Raw genomic sequence first — 21,052 nt, 5'->3', positions numbered from 1 at the left:
TGATGTCTCGAGTTTTAACCCGATTATCTAACTGCAAGTGCACAGTAAAGTACGCAGTAGTAATGCGGGATCGAATCCACAGGGACCGATGATCACACGTACGTAGAGTTGCAGACAAGTTAATAGCTACAGCGAATCAAGATATATTTTTGATGGATTTTTATTTAATTTTCTAGGTGTCACAAACATAAACAAGCATGTAAAAAGATGATTTAAACGATTTGAAAACTATTTTAAAACAAACGTTGGGCATTGGGAATTCTCAGGGATTTCTTTTTAATCAAGATACAATTAATGGAAGACACAGGGATATATTAAGAACCGTCTAGAACTCAAACACGATATTAGAATTAACCTACTTCCGTAGCGCTAATTCTCTATGTTATAGAAATCTCCACACTAACTTCCGCTGAGTTTCAATTTCTAAACAAGCATTAAGAACAGGTTCAATATGTTCACAAAGCGCAATAACATCAACTTCCGAGGGTTAAGGACACTTTGCTCATCTAAAGTATTTTCGGAAGTTCAAACAATCACTTTCGGTGCATCAAACAATCTGAAATCATGAACTAAGTGATCAATTCAGTTCAAGCAGTAAGAAATCCATTAGATGAAGAACCAAAACGTAATCCCTTAGTCTACACACGTTTTATGGATCAAAACATCAAGAAATCCCCTATGAGAACCCCTAAACCCAACTAGATGACTACTCACACATAACTAAGCAAGAACAAAACGATTTGATGATGAAGAAAACATGATAAGATTGTATTAAAACAGAGTAAAGGTTCAGAAGATCTTCTCCAAATGGTTTTGAGATGAACTCCTTTACAAATCTTCACAAATCACACAAAACAAGTACAAAACACTCAAATCTCTCTCTAGAACTTGTAAATCTCCTCCTTGGTCGCCCCTGGTCTTTTCTGAGTCCAAAGTCGAGTTCTTCCTGAATTATTGAGGGGAGTGGGTAAAAAGGAGTGAAAAGCTCGTTTGTGCGTGTGGAGCCCGTAGCGCCTGAGATCGGTCGATCCACATGGCCGGATCGGTCGATCTCGTGTATGAAAGCTGGGATCGGTCGATCGATCCAGGTAGCCGGATCGGTCGATCTCGTGGCTCTGTGCGATCAATACTTCTCATTCGGTCCATTGTTCGGTCCATCTTGCTTCTGAATAAATCCCGAATGCGTTTTTTCTTTCAAGCTATCTAGTAACCTGCATATTACACTTAAGAACACCAAAACGCATCAAATAGACCAAAACATTAATTAAAACCGACCATTTAATTGCTCCAAAACGAGTTTAAAACCGTTAAAAACACGGAATATCAACTCCCCCAGACTTGAATCTTTGCTTGTCCTCAAGTAAAGAGGATTAAAATTTGGGAGCTCACTAACCCTCAGTAGACCTTACCTTGTGATTTCGCTAACCACTTAAATCAGAGACTGTCAAGGCATTCATTCCAAATCCCCACCAAGACCGCGCAAACCTTTCCATATTTCAGACCTGCAAGTCTCAGTTTCAAGTAATCAACTCTTTACATTCATTAAAAAGTGCGTGACCTTTCCACCAAAGATATCTCCATCAGGTATAACGGGCTCGGTGTTTGGGAGGCTGTTTTAGTGTTTAATTAGGTGAGGCTCAAGTGTTTGTGGGTATCAGCGATAACAAAAAAAAAAATGCAAAACATTATGCAAAATCGCTGGAGAGACCGAGTATATTGATAACCATGTTTTCGAACTGCTCAAGTCTCAAATGATCAAAACCCACAAATCTCAAACTCTAACCCCAAATTAAAACAAAGCATCATCTCTAGTACACAAAATAAAAATAAAATGTCTAAATCAAATCTACTGAATGAGATATAAACATGAACTTTTTTTTTTTTTTTTTTTTTTTTTTTTTTTTTTTTTTTTTTTATTTCATTTTTTTTTTTTTTTTTTTTTTTTTTTTTTTTAGAACGAAAACTTATACAAACCGAAATCGAATATATACACTGCGATGCAATCACACACTTACAACACCCAATTTTTCTATTTACACCTCTAGACACACAGGTCCGTGTCTAACCACCTAAATGTTCCGATCCTACCTAAGCAGTCGGATGAACCATGTCTACCCTAATCTCTCCATTGTTTTTGCACATGTATGCACATATGATCAGTGTGTAAGAATGCATGGAGATGAAATAAAAGGGTAAGGTGTAGGTGTGGTACCAAACTATTGATGAGTCTGGCCATTCAGGATTATTAAAAAGTGGTAGAATGTGGTAAAGAAATCCTGAATGTGTATATGGTATACCGTTTCCTGATGTTGATTCCTGGTCAAAAGAAATTAAATTCATTAATGGTCAAAAATAGTTGAGTCGATTACAATTCACCGAGACTTGATAAAAGATTTAAGGAGAGGTTGCTTGGTCAAGTGGTTCCTCGGTTTGTCTGCGCTAACAGTCCTGAAAAATGGTCAATATGAAATGTAATGCACAACACACAAGGAAATAGTCTAATAATCATCACAGGGTCTGAGAAAAATACGTAGAGAGTTTTTTTTTTTTTTTTTTTTAAACACAATCAAATCCGATAAACTAAGAAAATAAAAGAGATAAAAGCAATATGGTACATAAGTAGCATCCTCCCCCAGACTTACTTCACACCGTCTCGGTGTGAAAATAATTCCAAGAGAGATTACCGATCAGGCGTTGCGGTCAGTGCGCCTCTTGGAGCGCCTCTCCAAGGCTCCATCATCGTCAGAGTCCTCCGCTGCCTCAGGTCCAGCAGCGGTGTCGTGAGCGCCTTAGATCGACCGATCCATACGTGTCGGATCGACCGATCTCTTACATGGATCGCCCGTTCTGTTTCTTAGGATCGATCGATCTCTGCCTGATCGTGATACATGCCTGAAAATCATCTAAAAACACAACCAAAAATCAATTCACACAAGAAAACATAATCACAAAAGAGAAAGAAAATCAAACCATGTGGGTTGCCTCCCACTCAGCGCTTGTTTAAAGTCGCGAGCCTGACTATTTTGTTGTCCTTAGGCGAGATCGGGTTCCGATAAAGGAATGTTGGTTCCTTCTTCGGGTTTTGCATCTGTGAAGTAAGGTTTTAGCCTCTGCCCATTGACGGTGAATTTCCTCCCATTGTCTTCCAAGACAACAGCTCCATAAGGTCTAACCTCTGTGATGGTGAAAGGTCCGGACCAACGAGACTTAAGCTTTCCAGGAAATAGCTTGAGTCTAGAGTTGAACAGAAGGACTTTGTCTCCAGCAGCGAAGTCTCTCGGGATTATCTTTCTGTCATGCCATGCCTTAGTTCTTTCCTTGTAGATTTTGGTGTTCTCATAGGCGTTCAACCGAATCTCGTCCAGCTCGTTCAACTGAACCATCCTCCTTTCTGCTGCGGTTTTAATGTCGAAGTTCATCAACTTCGTTGCCCAAAAACCACTGTACTCCAATTCCACAGGTAGGTGACAAGACTTTCCATAGACCAGATTAAAAGGAGTGGTGCCCAAGGGAGTCTTGTAGGCGGTTCTATACGCCCATAAGGCGTCATCAAGCTTCACAGCCCAGTCTTTCCTTGTTTTGCCTACAGCCTTCTCCAAAATTCCCTTGATTTCTCGGTTCGATATTTCAACCTGCCCACTTGTCTGAGGATGATAAGGTGTAGCTACCTTATGCTTTACTCCATGTTTCTTCAGCAGTTTATCGAACGTCTTGTTGATGAAGTGAGAGCCTCCATCACTAATAACCACTCTCGGGATTCCGAATCTTGGAAAAATGACTGTCTTGAACATTTTCTTGACAACACTAGAGTCATTTGTCTTGCTGGCTACTGCTTCCACCCACTTGGAGACATAATCAACCGCAACCAAGATGTACTCATTTCCATAAGAAGATGGGAAAGGGCCCATAAAATCAATTCCCCATACATCAAAAACTTCAACTTCAAGGATGAAATTTTGGGGCATCTCATTTCTCTTACTGATGTTACCCTTCCGCTGACATGCATCACACTTTGAGACAAACTCATGGGCGTCTCTGAAAAGTGTAGGCCACCAGTAACCAGCCTGCAGGACCTTAGAAACCGTCTTGAATGTTGCAAAATGGCCTGCGTATTCTGAGCTGTGGCAGTGGAAAAGAATCCCTTGCATCTCATTCTCCAGAACGCATCTCCTGAATAAACCATCTGAGCATCTCTTGTAGAGGAAGGGATCATCCCAGTAATAGTGGTTCACATCTCTCATGAACTTCTTCCTCTCATATCCCTTCAGGTTCGGTGGTTCAATTCCAGCACATAGGTAGTTTGCAAAGTCTGCAAACCATGGGAGATCATCCTGAATTTGTCTCATGGCACAGCAATCAGCCTGATCCAAATACTCATCCTCCAGCAAGGTGATCACATAGACATTCTCCTCGGGTAATGTATCATCCAGTGGTGTTTCAGCTTCCACTCTCATTCGGGAAAGATGATCTGCCACTCCATTTTCTGCTCCTCTCTTGTCTCTGATCTCAATATCAAACTCCTGTAGGAGTAAGATCCACCTTAAGAGTCTCGGTTTAGCATCTTTTTTCGTCATCAGGTACTTCAAGGCTGCATGATCTGTGTGCACAATTACTTTCGAGCCCACCAAATAGGACCTGAACTTCTCGAAAGCATAAACTACTGCCAGCAACTCCTTCTCAGTGGTAGCATACTTGATTTGAGCATCATCAAGCGTTCGGCTGGCATAATAGATCACATGGAGTTTCTTGTCTTTTCTCTGCCCCAAAACAGCTCCAATCGCGTAATCACTTGCGTCACACATTATTTCAAATGGCAAGTCCCAATCTGGTGGCTGCACAATGGGAGCACTGACTAGAGACTTCTTGAGAATCTGAAACGCAGCGAGGCAGTCAGCATCAAAAACAAACTTCGCTTCTTTGCACAGCAGACGGGTGAGTGGCCTCGCTATCATAGAGAAGTCTTTGATAAACCTCCTGTAGAAACCGGCATGTCCCAGAAAACTCCGAATATCCCTCACTGTCCTGGGAGGCTGTAGGCTGGTCATAACTTCAATCTTTGCTTTGTCAACCTCGATACCCTGCTCTGATATCCTGTGACCCAAAACAATGCCATCTTTCACCATGAAATGACACTTCTCCCAATTTAACACCAAGTTCTTCTCCTCACATCTTTCCAGCACCTTGCACAGATTAGCAAGGCAGTCGCTAAATGAAGAACCGTAGACTGAGAAATCGTCCATAAAAACCTCCATAATGTCCTCAATAAGATCAGTAAAGATCGACATCATGCATCTCTGGAAAGTTGCAGGAGCATTGCACAATCCGAAGGGCATTCTCCTGTAGGCAAAAGTACCGTATGGGCAGGTGAATGTTGTCTTCTCTTGGTCGTCTGGATGAATGGGTATCTGAAAGAACCCAGAGTAACCATCGAGAAAACAGTAGTAGGGGGTTGGCTAGTCTTTCCAGCATCTGGTCAATGAAAGGAAGTGGGAAGTGGTCCTTCCTTGTGGCTGAGTTTAGCTTCCTGTAGTCAATGCACATCCTATGCCCTGTGACTGTTCTGGTAGGAATCAGCTCAGCCTTCTCATTTGTGATGACAGTGATGCCACCCTTCTTAGGAACCACATGAACCGGGCTCACCCAAGTGCTGTCTGAAATTGGGTAGATCACCCCTGCACTCAACAGCTTTAGAATCTCCTTTTTCACAACTTCCATCAGTTTGGGATTCAGTCTTCGCTGGTGCTCTATGGACGTCTTTGACTCATCCTCCAAGTGAATCTTGTGCATGCAAAGATCTGGAGAAATACCTGTAATATCATCCAAAGAGTACCCCAATGCTTTTCTATACTTTCGCAATTTTGAAAGAAGCAAAGCGGTCTCCACATTATTCAGGTTAGCACAAATAATAACAGGATATGTGGAATTCGGTCCCAAGAATGCATACCTCAGCCCAGCTGGGAGGGCTTTAAGTTCCACCTTTGGAGCATTCTCCTCACTCCAATCTGGTTGGGAGGATGACGGTTTGACGGTTTTATCGGTGCCTGAGTCTTCAAGGCTGACATAGGCGACATGCTTCTCAATCGGTGAGGCTGAATCCAAAATCTCAGAAAATCCAACCACTTCTTGGTTCATGAACCCGAACTCACTCTCCCTTTGGGTCAATGCGACTTGTAGAGGATCATCAGTGTGCAACTCTTCATCCATTTCCTCCACCAGTTCAGTCAATGTATCAACCCAGAAAGTCTGTCCATCAATAGTCGGATTTTTCAGCACCTTCTCCACATTGTATCTCATCGCCATGTCTCCTAGACGTAAGTCTATATGCCCATTCTGTACATCAATCATGGCTCCAGCAGTAGCTAAAAACGGTCTGCCCAAAATGAGAGGATCTTTAGGTTCCTCTTCCAGCTCCAGAACTACAAAATCGGTAAGCACATATCCCTTTCCAACACCAACAGGGATGTTTCTAGTACACCGACTGGTCTTCGCACTGATCGGTCAGCAAGGACCAAGGAGATCCTTGTAGGTTTGTAGTTCGTCATGCCTAGCCTCTCAGAGACAGAGAAAGGCATTAGGCTCACTCCTGAACCCAGATCGCAGAGACTCTTCTCAAAAGTAAGTGATCCAATGCGGCATGGTAGAACAAATGCTCCGGGATCTTCACGCTTTTTAGGCATGACATTTTGTAGAACTGCGCTACACTCCTCATTGAGCATCAACACACCCCGCTCTAGGCTCATCTTATCGGTAAGAATCTCCTTCATGTACCTTTTAAGAGAAGGTACCATCTTCACCGCTTCAACAAATGGCAATCTCACATGTAACTCCCCAACAAGGTTCTTTAGCTTCTCGTACTCACGTTCTTTGATCTTCTGCCTTGGTCTGGATGGGTATGGAGCCTTAGGAACATAAGCAGGAGGCGCCACATACACCTCTTCAGGTTCAGAGGAATTTGGCTTCGTCGACACGGGATCGGTCGATCCAGATGGACCGGATCGGTCGATCTCCTTCCCCTTGGATCGGTCGATCTGTTCTTGAGATCGGTCGATCTCTTTTCTTTCGATTCCTCAATCGTTTTTCCACTCCTAAGTGTTATAGCATTCACAAACTCCTTTGGATTCGTCTCTGACTTCCCTGGTAGAAATCCAGGTGCTGTTCTGCTGCTGGAGGCGGTTTGAGCAACTTGCTTTTCCAAAACTTTCAAATGGGTGTTCAAAGCTTCGAACTTCCCATTAAGCTCTCCATACATGTTATCCACCTTGGTGTTTATCTCTGCAGTGCTATTCTTCTGACCTTCTAGCACCATTTGCAGCATCTTCTTAATTTCGTTATCCTGAGAAGGCTGTGACGAAGAGGCATTTCCTTGATTCTGATAGTTGTTGTACTGCTGCCTTTGCTGAAATCCTGAGTTGCCCGAGTTGTTCCCCTGATATTGATTTCTGTTCTGAAATCCTTGGTTGAACACACTCTGGTTCTGATTCTGGTTCTGCCTGTTTCCTGCCTGAGGGTAGGACTGATGTTGTGGATTCTCCACATTGTTGCTCCGGTAAGACAGATTATTTTGCTGATTTTGATTCCACCCAAGGTTCTGATTGTAGCCTCTGTTGTAGTTTCCTTGACCACCAATGTAGTTCACATCAGCCTGCATATCACTTGAATCATCACCAACAGCTTCTTGTGAGGAACGATAGCCTTGCTCCTCCACAAATTTCACAGATTTCTGATCTCTCTTGAGAAGCATCTCAATCTTGGCATTCAACTCATCTATCTTCTTGGATTCATAACCAACACCCTTCTGGCTGGTATCAAACCTTGACTTGCGGTTTGCTTTGCTGGATGACAGGTTGTTCAACAAGGTGTAAGCTTCTTCAACAGTCTTGGTCATGAAATCACCATTACTTGCTGTGTCCATGGCATCTTGACTCTCTTCATGAACTCCATTATAGAAAATGTTCAGCAAACTCACATCAGTGTAGCCATGGTGAGGGCAGTCCTGTGTGTACTCCTTGAAACGCTCCCAAGCCTCATGAAAACTTTCTGAATCAAGCTGCTGAAAGCTTCCAATTCTGCTTCTCAGATATGTGGACCTTGACTTGGTGAAGAAATGTTGTAGAAAAGCAGCTCTTGTCTCTTCCCATGTAGTAAGAGATCCTGGAGGGATGGACTTTAACCATCTGATAGCTTTATCAGCTAAGAAAAACGGGAACAACCTGCATTTCAAAGCGCCTTGAGGAACTCCATTATGTCTGCTGGTGTCACAGACTCGCTCAAAATGCTCCAAGTGATACATCGGGTCCTCAGACGGGTTTCCATGAAACGGATTTTTCTCCACCAAATTAATGAGACCAGTCTTGATCTCAAAGTCTCTTCTCTCAATGGGAGGTGGGCGAATCCCAGAACGATCGGCATAGAATGCATCTGGTGTATCATAATGTGCAAGCGTCATCCTAGGCATGCCATAGTCTCCAGCCTGTTGTCTTGCAGCTACACCAGCCTGCTGATTATCACCAGCATTGTTGCCTTCTCGTTCATTTACAGGAATTGGATTTTGCGGGTTGTCCTGAAATTGGTCTTCTTGGTGTTCAGCCATTTCAACCTCTTCAGCGGACTCAAATCTTTTCTTTTTCACTTGTCTCTCTAGGCGTCCGAGCTCTAACTCCAAAGGTATTAAATTCGATGGTCCTTTGCTTCTAGTATGAAATCCGCTCATTCACCTGAAAACACAAACAGAAAGAGAAAGACAGAAACATTAGACAAAATAAAAAAAATGCTATAGTCTTAAACTGATCATTAACTCTAGGGTGACCAAATGGTCCCCGGCAACGGCGCCAAAAACTTGATGTCTCGAGTTTTAACCCGATTATCTAACTGCAAGTGCACAGTAAAGTACGCAGTAGTAATGCGGGATCGAATCCACAGGGACCGATGATCACACGTAGAGTTGCAGACAAGTTAATAGCTACAGCGAATCAAGATATATTTTTGATGATTTTTATCTAATTTTCTTAGGTGTCACAAAACATAAACAAGCTGTAAAAAGATGATTTAAACGATTTGAAAACTATTTTAAAACAAACGTTGGGCATTGGGAATTCTCAGGGATTTCTTTTTAATCAAGATACAATTAATGAAAGACACAGGGATATATTAAGAACCGTCTAGAACTCAAACACGATATTAGAATTAACCTACTTCCGTAGCGCTAATTCTCTATGTTATAGAAATCTCCACACTAACTTCCGCTGAGTTTCAATTTCAAAACAAGCATTAAGAACAGGTTCAATATGTTCACAAAGCGCAATAACATCAACTTCCGAGGGTTAAGGACACTTTGCTCATCTAAAGTATTTTCGGAAGTTCAAACAATCACTTTCGGTGCATCAAACAATCTGAAATCATGAACTAAGTGATCAATTCAGTTCAAGCAGTAAGAAATCCATTAGATGAAGAACCAAAACGTAATCCCTTAGTCTACACACGTTTTATGGATCAAAACATCAAGAAATCCCATATGAGAACCCCTAAACCCAACTAGATGACTACTCACACATAACTAAGCAAGAACAAAACGATTTTGATGAAGAAAACATGATAAGATTGTATTAAAACAGAGTAAAGGTTCAGAAGATCTTCTCCAAATGGTTTTGAGATGAACTCCTTTACAAATCTTCACAAATCACACCAAAACAAGTACAAAACACTCAAATCTCTCTCTAGAACTTGTAAATCTCCTCCTTGGTCGCCCCCTGGTCTTTTGTGAGTCTCCAAAGTCGAGTTCTTCCCTGAATTATTGAGGGGAGTGGGTAAAAAGGAGTGAAAAGCTCGTTTGTGCGTGTGGAGCCCGTAGCGCCTGAGATCGGTCGATCCACATGGCTCGGATCGGTCGATCTCATGTATGAAAGCCTGGGATCGGTCGATCCAGGTAGCCCGGATCGGTCGATCTCGTGGCTCTGTGCGATCAGTACTTCTCGTTCGGTCCATTGTTCGGTCCATCTTGCTTCTGAATAAATCCCGAATGCGTTCTTTTCTTTCAAGCTATCTAGTAACCTGTATATTACACTTAAGAACACCAAAACGCATCAAATAGACCAAAACATTAATTAAAACCGACCATTTAATTGCTCCAAAACGAGTTTAAAACCGTTAAAAACACGGAATATCAGTTCGGCTGCTGCTACATTTGGATATGTAAAAATTGAAAAAGTAAGTAATAACAATTTTAATAATATTTAAAATCACAGTAATTTATCCGCTTCAACATTTATATCCACCACTGCTCTATATAGCTAGGATTCACCATTAGCTTTGGTTGCTTATTGCTAAAAAACTTGTGAGTTTGAATATGAATGATCAATCAAATAATTCTCATTTAAATAGATTCGTTTATGTATGTGAACTTGCAATATACAAAATCTTATCACCAGAATATATGTTAGGATGAAATTAAAACATAACTAATAAGAATCGTTTTATCTTTTTTTTTTTTTTTTTTTAAATCACTTATCTTTGTGTGTGTGTGTGTGTGTGCGCTTCAAAATGACACCGCAGTGAAACGTGTGAGGCTAATAAACTATTAGTATCAATCACAACAGAATAGCAGCCACACACTCTGTTTTGATCAAACGCCATTTCTCAGGTATCGCGAGTTCGAAACAGAGTAGTAAAGAATGGAGACGGCCCTGCTTCGGTTCCGCGTTAGTTTCTCCTGTCATCCTCATCCACACCACAAGAAAATCGCCGCTCATCACAGAGTCAACAATGAGATTCCTGGAGGATACGAAGACGAGTGGTCTCCTAAGGTTTTGAGTAGAAGATCATTACTAGCGACGGCTTCTGGGCTCTCACTGGCCTCTTCGACGTCTTTAGCGTTTCCAGGGGAAGGGTTAGCTGTCGTGAAACAAGGTCTTCTCGCCGGGAGAGTTCCTGGTCTGTCTGAACCTGACGACGAAGGTTCGCGTCTCTCTGTCTTTTTTTTGCTTATAATTTACATTTTGCATGTAAATAGATAGTTAATGGTTTAAAATTTTGATTTTATATCCATTAAATTATATAGATTCAACAAATCTTTAGGCTTTAGACATTGATACTTGGAGCTGTATTGTATTCTTCAATTTCTATTCCCTGCAACATTAGAATAGAGTCACACATTGTAAACAAGTTTTTTTTTATCTGAATTTTTTTTTAACATTCATTAAAAAAAAAAGGTATATATGGTACATTTGTTGTTGAGTTTGTGGGGGTGAGAATGTAATTGGAATGCTCTCAGGACAGGTTGGAGAACATACCGTAGACCAGACGAGAAGTCAGGAGGGCATGGAGTTGGTTGGAGTCCTATTATCCCTTACGCCTTCTCTGTTCCTCAAGATTGGAATGAGGTTTGGTCACTCGGTTCTGTTTCTTTGTTTTTTTTTTTTTTTGCCAGCTACCCATTTAAACTATGGATGGTCACGAGTCGATTTTCCGAGAAGCTCCTCCCTCCAAGACTCTTCTTATTTGTTATTGTTTATAATCTATAGGTACCTGTATCGATAGCTGATCTTGGTGGCACTGAGATTGACTTAAGATTTGCTAGTCCTAAAGAAGGCCGCTTGTCTGTAATTGTAGCTCCCGTTCTAAGATTTGCAGATAGTAAGCGCTCTCTCTCCCATTAAAATATTTCATTCTCAGTCTAACATTTCATGTGTAATGATTATTATTGTTTTCAATAAATGGTTTTGTGACAGACCTTGGGGACAACGTGAAGATTGAAAACATTGGAACACCAGCGAAGGTGATCAACGCCTTTGGACCAGAAGTTATCGGAGAAAACGTTGAAGGGAAGGTGTTAAGTTCGAATGTAGCGGAACACGATGGTAGACTCTATTACCAGTTCGAGCTAGAGCCACCTCACGTGCTCATCACCGCAACCGCTGCTGGAAACCGTCTTTACTTGTTCAGTGTCACCGGAAACGGTGAGTCAATATATCTATCTTGTATGTTTGCTACAATCAATTTTTATTGTTTTATACATTAATTATAAATAAATTTTGGTTTATGTTTTGATGCTAAAGGGCTTCAATGGAAGAGATACTACAAGGATCTGAAGAAGATAGCTACTTCCTTCCGAGTTGTTTAGAGACATTTGCCATAAAGTTTTTTTTTTTTTTGATCCATAAAGTTAAATGGATGATCACTCTCGTACATAATGTATTTGTATAAAGTTGAGAATCATGCACCTTATACAATGAACCAAATACGAGTAGTACATTTAAGTTCAACGTACGGTGTTCTCTATTTAGATTGATAAGAAGAGAGAACCTCGTGGTTTGTCTATGCCCCTCACTGGGAAGGATCCATTTTTGCGACTTACTTGCAACGGAAGCAAATCTTTTTGATATATTGTGCATTCGACCTATCCTTGGTTTAGGTTTTTACCGGCTACTAAATATATTATTCGAACCGATCTTTTTTTTGGTAAACTATTCGAATATCCGGATTTTTATTTTATTAAATAGTTCCGAAAATTGAGATTTGAATTGATCTAGAACCGATCCAAAACACTACGTGATCTTAAATAGCTCCAGATCTAACCCGAAAATAGGGCCAATCGGAATCGGATTACAGGTTATGAGGTTCATGAATTTCAACCCGAAGATTCAAATACCCGTACCTACACCTTGGTTCACTAGAAGTTCCGGTTTAGTACACATGATTCAATCTCAGTATTTCATTTAACCATCAAGACCTAAAAGAACCGACCCAAATCCGATTTGAAAATCTGAATACATGTGCCGGTTCACACTATAGGTCCCGGTTCAGTCCTCAATCTCAGTATATCTGGTTAAACCACCAAACCCACGTAATCAACAAGATAAGACATGAACTACCCACGCGCGCTGTCTAATTAAAAGCCAAAGCACGTGGGTGTGTTCACCTAACCAAACACTTAAACTTCTGGTCCATTTAATCGGCCTCGGTTATCTCGTCTGCTCCACTATCCAATCAAAACAACACGGATACAGAGAGATAACGAGAGTTATCGAGAGAGCAGCTTCCAAGAATGTCGTTGCTCATGGCGGTCAAACCCACTTCCCTATGCAACACCTTAAACCTTACGGCTTCGCCGAGATCCCCACGCACCAATCCTCGCGCGGCGAGATTGGTTAATCCGACGGCGAGGATCCAAACACGTATCCATCGTCTGATCCAGGAACAAGGCAGTATCCTCATGCCTGGATGCTACGACGCGTTATCAGCCGCCATCGTGCAGCAAACCGGATTCTCGGCCGGTTTCATCTCCGGTTACGCTCTCTCCGCTTCTCTTTTGGGTAAACCGGACTTCGGTTTGCTAACGTGCGCCTTTGACTCTCTTTATTTTCTTTCTTTTATTTTTGTTTGTCTGTTTGTTTGCTGTCGTTTTATTTGTTTTCTTTTGTCGTTTTAGTCCACCCGAGATGGCTGCGACGGCACGGTCGGTCTGTGCTTCGGCTCCTAACATACCCATCATTGCAGATGCTGGTAAAGTTTCCAACTTTGGTTCAGACAAAAAAAAGTTTCCAACTTTGTTAGTAAAGTTTACATCTTTGGTTCAGACAAAAATAAAGTTTCAAACTTTGGTAGTAAACTCAATAAAACAAGTTACTAAGAATGCAAAGAGACATAACAGAAGCTTGTTGATTCTTTAGTTAGAACATAACTGAGATGAAACTATGAATAGCTCTTGTCTTAAAAGATTCATTGATCTGTTTCAGACACTGGTGGAGGAAATGCACTAAACGTTCAAAGAACTGTGAAAGACTTGATCGCAGCTGGTGCTGCTGGCTGCTTCCTTGAGGTAAAAGCAATTAGTCTTTGTTGTGTCTTATTGTATTTGATTTGTTAATTTGACAATTTTTTTTGGTTGTTTTTGGTAGGACCAAGCATGGCCAAAGAAATGCGGTAAGTGTGACACATCTTCTTCATCAAGTCATTGTGATGATAATCATTTTCATTTTATGATCTTTTATGTGTTTTCCGTGTTAGGTCATATGCGTGGCAAACAAGTTATCTCAGCAGAAGAACATGCTGCCAAGATAGCATCAGCGCGAGACGCTATCGGAGACTCTGACTTCTTCCTCGTCGCGAGAACAGACGCACGTGCCACGTCTGCTAAGTCAGGACTCGAAGACGCCATTGCGCGTGTCAATCTCTACATGGAGGCTGGAGCGGATGCTTCCTTTGTGGAGGCACCTAGAGACGACGACGAGCTCAAGGAGATAGGCAAACGCACGAAGGGTTTCAGAGTCTGCAACATGATCGAAGGCGGAGTCACGCCGCTGCACACGCCCGAGGAGCTTAAGGAAATGGGGTTCACTTGATTGTTCACCCCTTGACCGCGCTCTACGCATCGGCTCGAGCGCTTGTGGATGTTCTCAAGACTCTTAAAGAAAACGGAACCACGAGGGGTCACTTGGAAAAGATGGCTACGTTTGAGGAGTTCAATAGTTTGGTGGATTTGGAGTCGTGGTTTGAGCTCGAGGCTCGTTACTCGAACCTTAGGAACGCTCTTGGGACGACTACAAAGTCATGAAGAGGGTTGCTGCTACTACAGAGGCACAAGTGGTTTTTTTTTTCTTTTTCTTTTTCTTTGAAATGTGTCTTAAGCTCCTCTGTTTGCTAATTGTCAGAGGATTGTTTGAGCAGTTGTCTCATCAATAAGACAATAATATGACTTCAGCAGTCGTATAGAAGTTCGTATTTTCCTAGATATCAGAAAATCCTTAGCCAAAAAAAAAAACTATTGATACTCCATTTGTTTTATAATATACTCTGTTATAGAATTATTTTTCTTAGTTTTAAAATATACAAGTTAATTTTACATCCACATAACTAATAAGTAACCAATTATAATTTATATTTTAATGATTAACTGAATTGTATTTAATTTATATTTATTCAATATTTCTTCCATTTCATTAGAATTGTACCGCAGTTATTGATATGTAATGTCACCATTTGGATCCTGAAAAAAAGAAAAGAAAAAGGGTGGTTGGTACAAGAAAAACCATACGCTCCTCCTACAAGTGTCAACCTCAATTCAATTCCTGGTATATAATGTTCCAATTATAAATAACGTTACAGTAAAGTTTAAGACAACAAGGTTCTATGGTGTAGTGGTTAGCACTCTGGACTTTGAATCCAGCGACCTGGGTTCGACTCCCGGTAGGACCTATATTTTTGATTTTTTTTTTCCACCTTAATATCCATTTGGCTAAATGATAAGATACACCAGATCACAATCGTATTGCATAAATCACCATCATCATCTTCTTTTTCTTCAGTACGTTCAACAAGACAGAAAAGCAATGGAATAATAAAAAAGGAGGCATGAGATCAATAAAGCAGTTGAGTGGACAGTTAAAAAGAGATGGTGAAAGTGTAGTGTAGCCTCCCCGCTATAAAGTTTTTATTTATTAAATCAAAAGTGCATAACTGTAAAGACATCTCTTTATTTGCTTCTTCAAGCAGATCACACACCCTACCTCTCTTGTGTCCCAACTTCCTCTTCTTCTTCCCCATATCTCCTAAAAGCTTCACACACAATCCACAAAACCAACCTTTATTTTCTTATCTACACAAAAAAGTTTCATCTCTTGCTTTGATCCGATCATGGTGAAGGAAACAGTATATTATGATGTTCTTGGTGTCACTCCCTCCGCTTCTGAGGAAGAGATTCGCAAGGCTTATTACATCAAGGTTTGTTTGTTTTCTTTAGAGATTTTTCTGTTCTTGGATGACTAACTCTTAAATCTTTAGGCAAGACAAGTTCATCCTGATAAGAATCAAGGTGATCCTCTTGCTGCTGAAAAGTTTCAGGCAAGTTCTTTATATTGTCACCCATTTTCTTGTTTTTTTTTCTAATAAATAATCTTGATAAAATCAAGAGTTTACTTCTTGGCCACGGAACAGGTTCTAGGTGAAGCTTACCAGGTTCTGAGTGATCCTCTTCTGCGTGAAGCGTATGATCAGACTGGAAAACTCTCAGCTCCCAAGTAATGTTTTCTTCTTCTCTTGATTCTTGAATAAACAATGTGTTGTTTCTCTCTTCTAATGTTTTTGATCATTCAGAGAAACAATGGTTGATCCAACGGCTGTTTTCGCTCTACTCTTTGGAAGTGAACTATTTGAGGATTATATTGGTCACTTAGCTGTTGCATCAATGGCTTCTGAAACAGAAAACTCTGATCAGATTCATGACAAACTAAAGGCAAATCAAACTTATATATTATAACTAACATATCCATATATGATCTTTACATAAACAAAGATCATTCTTCCTTTTTTTTTAATTTGTAGGCTGTTCAGAGAGAAAGAGAAGAGAACCTAGCTAGGTTTCTCAAAGATTTTCTAAACCAATACGTCCATGGAGACAAAGAAGGTTTCATACACCGCGCTGAGTCTGAAGCCAAGAGGCTTTCAGATGCAGGTCTTGTCTCCTTCCCTCCTTTTTAATTTTACATGTTAGTTAATTACACAAAAACATTTATTCTTATGAATGGATTTGTTTATAGCTTTTGGAGTGGATATGTTGAATACAATTGGATATGTATACACAAGACAAGCAGCTCAAGAGCTTGGGAAGAGAGCTATTTACTTGGGGGTTCCTTTTGTAGCTGAATGGGTTAGGAACAAAGGACATTCTTGGAAGTCACAGATGAGTGCAGCCAAAGGTGCTTTTCAGTTACTTCAGCTGCAAGAAGAGAGTAACAGGCGATTCAAGAAAGATGGAGCTAGTCCTGCGAATGAGTTGGAGTCTCATATTCAGACAAACAAAGAAACACTTATGGGATCTCTTTGGAAACTCAATGTAGTTGACATTGAAGTGACTTTGTTGCATGTGTGTCAGATGGTGAGTTCTTTTGGATGCTTATGTTTGTTGGAACTCAAGATATGATGATGATGATGATTGTTGAAACTATGGTTAGGTATTGCGTGAAAACAACTTGAGGAAAGAGGAGCTTAAGTCTAGAGCAATGGCTCTCAAGATTCTTGGCAAGATTTTTCAGGTTTAAATCATATCAACATTGTTTGATCTGTTTTTGTTTCTTGTGGCTCATTCAAGATTGTTGCTGCACTGCTTGTGCAGCAAGGAAAGCAATCTAGGAATGGTGCAACATCAAGAAGAGAAGATGAAGACAGCAGTGATGATGATGATGACAGTAGCAGCGATGATGATTCTTCACAGCCACTTTCATACAGAACCCCTCTGCTCACTCAGGTATAATTATCACTTTTGACTTCATTCCATGATGCTATTTGTTAAATTTATAAACAGAGGTTCAGGTTCTTGACTGTGACATTTTTACAGGGCATTGGTAGACTCTTTAGATGTCTCTGCAATCCAGCATTTGATGTAGACGATGATGAAATCGTATACAAGGGCAAATGATCAATACCACACTGAAAGTGATGGTATCACATGGGCATGTGATTGCAGCCACAAAGTTATTTATTCTTTATATATATAAAATTTATATTTTGCAATGATGATTATTGATGGATCAAACTTTAACAAAGTGTTAAAATAAGTACAAAAACGCACTATTTGTACTTTGTAATCATTTACAAGATTGCTTTATGTTTTGTTATAATATTCTTTCCATTTGGTGCTATTCACACTCAAATTGAGTATTCAACAATTATCAACAACCATAAGGGCCAAATGATCTCAGACAAACCTTTTTTACTTAACAAAACCTTTTTTTCTGAAACCTCAAGCTCCCCCACCTCTTCGATATATTTGTCAATAGTTTCAGCACATCTTCTCTTTCTCTACCGCTTCTTGCCTGAATCTTGGTTTGCAACTCAATCACTTCATCTTCAACTATTTTTATTTTGAATTTTGAAAATAATTTACTAATGTTTTATAATATATAACATTTGGTATTCTGATTTGCATTATAATAGGTTAAATTATAGTTAAATAAATAACTAATGACGTTCTTGGCTAGAAAACAAACGTTTAATATTTTCTTAATACCTTAAAACGTTGTTTAATAAAAAAAGGGAAGAAATATTTAATTATTAGTTTCCAACTTCAGATTTAGTGGCTACATGTTATTTTATGATTGTGAACTTGTTAAAACTTAAGAGGTAAATTAATTTGAAATCATTTCAAGGTTGCTTACATGATCAAAGGCAAACTCAAACAAACAAGCATTTATTTATTTAACCTCTAGGCTTGTATGTACACATACCAAGGGAGAGAGACCCCTTTAGTCTTCACACTAGTTCAATGAGCCGGGTGAGGTAAAGCTGTGTGTGTGCGGTGAGCCTGAAGGATGCAAGCACAGTGAACCGATGTTAAGTTCAGACAACCGCTCATGACAAGTGAATGCCTGCCTGAACAAGTGTGGAGCGCAGGGAACGTATCACAAACCGCTTGAACAGCTGAAGGTGTGAGGTAAGTGCATTGGCTAATGTTAAGGTTTCTTAGTCCTTCTTCGTCGAAATTGCCTTTCTTAACCGATCTCCACATCTCGTGTTTGTTCTTCACTCCGCTCTGAGCCAGCGAGTACATGGCCCTGTCGGTTATGTTTCTGCAATAGTATAGCCCCAATGACCTTAAGTGTACACAACGATTAGCCAAAGCCACCACACTCTCATCTGCAACAACAACAACAACAACAACAACAACAACAATAACAATAACAACATGAGACCATAAACATATTTAGGTTAATATTAATTTAAAATCGACAATTTTGGGAGATGCCACCCATGTATAATACTCCATTTTGCAAAAAAAAATGTTGTTTTGATATTTTTCACAGAGATTAAAAAGATAAATAAAATGCATTTACGGTTTTATTAGCTTATCTATTTAATCTATTTAATCGATAGTATAATAAAATTATTTATAAAATCAAATGCATTTTATAATTAATATTAAATTTAAAATAAATATAAATTGCATTGAAATTCTAAAATGCCACAATTTGAGCGGAACCATACACTACTAGAGACGAGATAGGTCTTTTTTTTTTTCAAAATAACACTTTCCATGAAACAAAGAGTAATTTGGAGCCGGCTTAAATGTTTCATCCGGTTGTGTTTAAAGTCTTATACTTTAAGAGTGTTTACCTGTAATAAGTACACAGCCACAGAGATCAAGGCTTCTAAGATCAGGACAACCATAAGCTAAACTCATGACACCATCATCACTTATCTTCTCACACCATCCCAAGTTTAGTGACTGCATTTGACTACAGTTCTCTCCAATAGCCTGCATAAATTTATTTCAGTTTGCTGATGTATATATAAAGATTTCAAAATTTTTAAAATGGTACCTGCAATGCACTGTCAGATACAGCTTCCACACAACCACAAAGATTCAGAACTTTAAGCTTCCTACAAATCCTTGTCAAATACGCGAGAGCAGTGTCGCTGAACGAAGTGCAGCCGCTAAGGTTGAGTTTAGTGAGGTTAGTGCAGCCGCGAGCTAGAGAATAGAGGGAGTGGTCAGTGAGTTTCAAGCTTTTGCTTAGGTCAAGATCTTGTAACTCGTGACAGTGATTCGCTATGGCTTCCACTGCGTTGTCTTCGAGTTGCGGTTTGTCTTGTCTTAGTACTAGAGTCTGAAGCTTGACGAGTTTTGGTGCGAGAGACAGAACCAAACTGTTCATGTCTTTCTTGCACCTAAACAAGTAACACACATAAAAAAAAAAAAAATCAAATCCTCCTAGTTTATTACATAATCTTGAAACTAAAACCATCATCAAGAAACTGTCTTAATCTCAGATTGAGTTTCATCAAGAAATTAATATTAAATCTTAAATATTTACAAAATCCAGTCTAATTGAAACATCACAACACAATCACACAAACAATGAAACAAATATAGAATAAGAAGTTGTGTGCATACCATGAGAGGGAGAGACGAGTGAGACCGAAGGAGATAGCATCTCTCCAGCCAGAGCAAACACCAGAAGCAATGATGACCGTCCGATCATCAACAAGGTTAAGGATCCTCATGAGAAGCTCCACAGGGATATCTTTCCACTCGGTGATCATGTTTCCTTCCATCTTCTCGAAGCATAGGTTAAGTGATCCTCCTTCACTCATCATCTCGGTTAAGCGGTTTCTTGATTCTACCACCACAAAAGAAACTGAGAGATTAGGAGTAAAACAGAGAGAGAAATGACATTTACTAATATCTCTTGGAAAACGACAAACGTAAGATAATTAAATAAAACTGAAACTAAAACTAAAACGCAATCAACATTTATGTCTCTTCCTAACTCTTTTTGACTAACGTAGGACCATAGTCTTTTTTTCTTCACTTCGTTTTTGTTCAGCAAAAACATAAATCCTCTGTTATTTATTTAAAGATCGAAATTATTTTGATCATACCTCTGAACAACTCTCTGTAATGTTCTTGAAACTTCTTGCTCTTTGTAATGAATCCGTGGACACTCGTGACTCCTGAGGATGATAACGAAAGAGGAGAAACAAAATTATAAAAGAAGTTTGTATTATAAAAGGGGAAAGAGGCAAGACTAAACGTACCGGATATGTATATGACACGTGATATGACACGTGTCTAAATTTGAGTGGTGATACATTACTATGAATCTATCTTCAGTTCGACTTTTTCTTTTTTAGCTGCATAATTAATCACCGTTGTAATATGATTATAGTTTGTAATATGTTGACGATAACAATTTGTTGTAGTTTATAATAATAATAACATGAAAGTTTCGGAAAACACCAAGAAAACAATATATCTCATGGAAATGGTTTATAACTATATGATTAATTAGATAATAATTAATTAGATAATATACTACTTCAACATGATTTTGAAAAGTATATACAATTGATTAAATTTGAAGCCGAGTTGCATAATGAATGAATGGACACATATCTCAGGGGCCCGTTGACCCGTCAAGGGAAAAACTCCCAAAAACTGTTAAAAGCTGGGGGAAAGTAAGAAGAAGCTGGTAAAATCCTTCTTCTTTTTTTAAATCATGGAAGCCCCTAAGCTATATACTATAGTTTAGAGATTCTATTATTATATGATGGTTCTATCCTA

At 39.6% G+C, this 21,052-nt stretch overlaps 4 protein-coding genes and 2 non-coding genes across 9 annotated transcripts; 5 read left to right on the top strand and 1 right to left on the bottom strand.

The window, feature by feature from the left end:
• Positions 1–7,973: 7,973 nt before the first annotated feature.
• LOC125589413 lies at positions 7,974–8,080 on the top strand. Its single transcript, XR_007325606.1, has one exon. It is a non-coding gene; the product is annotated as a small nucleolar RNA R71 (small nucleolar RNA).
• Positions 8,081–10,569: 2,489 nt separating this feature from the next.
• LOC106440718 (psbP domain-containing protein 4, chloroplastic) lies at positions 10,570–12,261 on the top strand. The gene is made up of 5 exons (XM_048761511.1): positions 10,570–10,950; positions 11,272–11,375; positions 11,517–11,628; positions 11,724–11,951; positions 12,051–12,261. The coding sequence occupies exons 1-5, from the start codon at positions 10,668–10,670 to the stop codon at positions 12,113–12,115; spliced, it is 792 nt and encodes a 263-aa protein (XP_048617468.1). The 5' UTR covers positions 10,570–10,667; the 3' UTR covers positions 12,116–12,261.
• Positions 12,262–12,920: 659 nt separating this feature from the next.
• On the top strand, positions 12,921–14,725 carry LOC106440719 (carboxyvinyl-carboxyphosphonate phosphorylmutase, chloroplastic). Its single transcript, XM_013882453.3, is given in 6 exon segments — positions 12,921–13,332; positions 13,424–13,497; positions 13,731–13,813; positions 13,893–13,917; positions 14,002–14,325; positions 14,328–14,725. Coding segments are annotated over 6 exon segments (1,020 nt in total). The 5' UTR covers positions 12,921–13,039; the 3' UTR covers positions 14,549–14,725.
• A 392-nt stretch (positions 14,726–15,117) lies between these two features.
• TRNAQ-UUG lies at positions 15,118–15,189 on the top strand. The gene has a single exon. It is a non-coding gene; the product is annotated as a tRNA-Gln (tRNA).
• Positions 15,190–15,458: 269 nt separating this feature from the next.
• Positions 15,459–17,630, top strand: LOC106444579 (chaperone protein dnaJ 10-like). The gene is made up of 9 exons (XM_013886034.3): positions 15,459–15,714; positions 15,775–15,834; positions 15,928–16,010; positions 16,087–16,225; positions 16,315–16,444; positions 16,530–16,867; positions 16,944–17,024; positions 17,105–17,236; positions 17,327–17,630. Exons 1-9 carry the CDS (start codon positions 15,628–15,630, stop codon positions 17,405–17,407), a joined length of 1,131 nt encoding a protein of 376 aa, XP_013741488.1. The 5' UTR covers positions 15,459–15,627; the 3' UTR covers positions 17,408–17,630.
• Positions 17,631–18,094: 464 nt separating this feature from the next.
• LOC106440720 (F-box protein SKP2B-like) lies at positions 18,095–20,498 on the bottom strand. Of its 4 annotated transcripts, none has more exons than XM_013882454.3 (5): positions 20,371–20,498; positions 19,883–20,108; positions 19,308–19,656; positions 19,102–19,243; positions 18,095–18,624 (listed from the first exon to the last, which is right to left on the bottom strand). In XM_013882454.3, exons 2-5 carry the CDS (start codon positions 20,083–20,085, stop codon positions 18,251–18,253), a joined length of 1,068 nt encoding a protein of 355 aa, XP_013737908.1. In that variant the 5' UTR covers positions 20,086–20,108; positions 20,371–20,498; the 3' UTR covers positions 18,095–18,250. The 4 variants fall into 4 exon arrangements, with proteins under 4 accessions (XP_013737908.1, XP_013737909.1, XP_013737910.1 ...); XM_013882455.3 differs by having other exon boundaries at positions 20,260–20,378; XM_013882456.2 differs by lacking the exon at positions 20,371–20,498 and adding an exon at positions 20,263–20,339 and having other exon boundaries at positions 19,883–20,110.
• Between the last annotated feature and the right edge of the window lie 554 nt (positions 20,499–21,052).

This window comes from Brassica napus, chromosome C6, assembly GCF_020379485.1.
Source record: "Brassica napus cultivar Da-Ae chromosome C6, Da-Ae, whole genome shotgun sequence".
Taxonomy (NCBI): Eukaryota; Viridiplantae; Streptophyta; class Magnoliopsida; order Brassicales; family Brassicaceae; genus Brassica; species Brassica napus.
Note: the sequence above shows the minus strand (reverse complement) of the source record. Positions and strands in the feature narration are given on the sequence as shown.

Bases quoted from the DNA above. Each gene is read 5' to 3' on its own strand.
- LOC106440718 (XM_048761511.1), top strand. From the start codon at position 10,668: ATGGAGACGGCCCTGCTTCGGTTCCGCGTTAGTTTCTCCTGTCATCCT. The intron at 11,629-11,723 runs GTAAGCGCTCTC...GTTTTGTGACAG, and splicing joins CGTTCTAAGATTTGCAGATA to ACCTTGGGGACAACGTGAAG. The intron at 11,952-12,050 runs GTGAGTCAATAT...TTGATGCTAAAG, and splicing joins GTTCAGTGTCACCGGAAACG to GGCTTCAATGGAAGAGATAC.
- LOC106444579 (XM_013886034.3), top strand. From the start codon at position 15,628: ATGGTGAAGGAAACAGTATATTATGATGTTCTTGGTGTCACTCCCTCC. The intron at 16,445-16,529 runs GTCTTGTCTCCT...ATTTGTTTATAG, and splicing joins CAAGAGGCTTTCAGATGCAG to CTTTTGGAGTGGATATGTTG. The intron at 17,025-17,104 runs GTTTAAATCATA...CTGCTTGTGCAG, and splicing joins TTCTTGGCAAGATTTTTCAG to CAAGGAAAGCAATCTAGGAA.
- LOC106440720 (XM_013882456.2), bottom strand. From the start codon at position 20,324: ATGTTTTTGCTGAACAAAAACGAAGTGAAGAAAAAAAGACTATGGTCC. The intron at 19,657-19,882 runs GTATGCACACAA...TTACTTGTTTAG, and splicing joins ACTCGTCTCTCCCTCTCATG to GTGCAAGAAAGACATGAACA. The intron at 18,625-19,101 runs GTAAACACTCTT...TTGTTGTTGCAG, and splicing joins TGGCTGTGTACTTATTACAG to ATGAGAGTGTGGTGGCTTTG.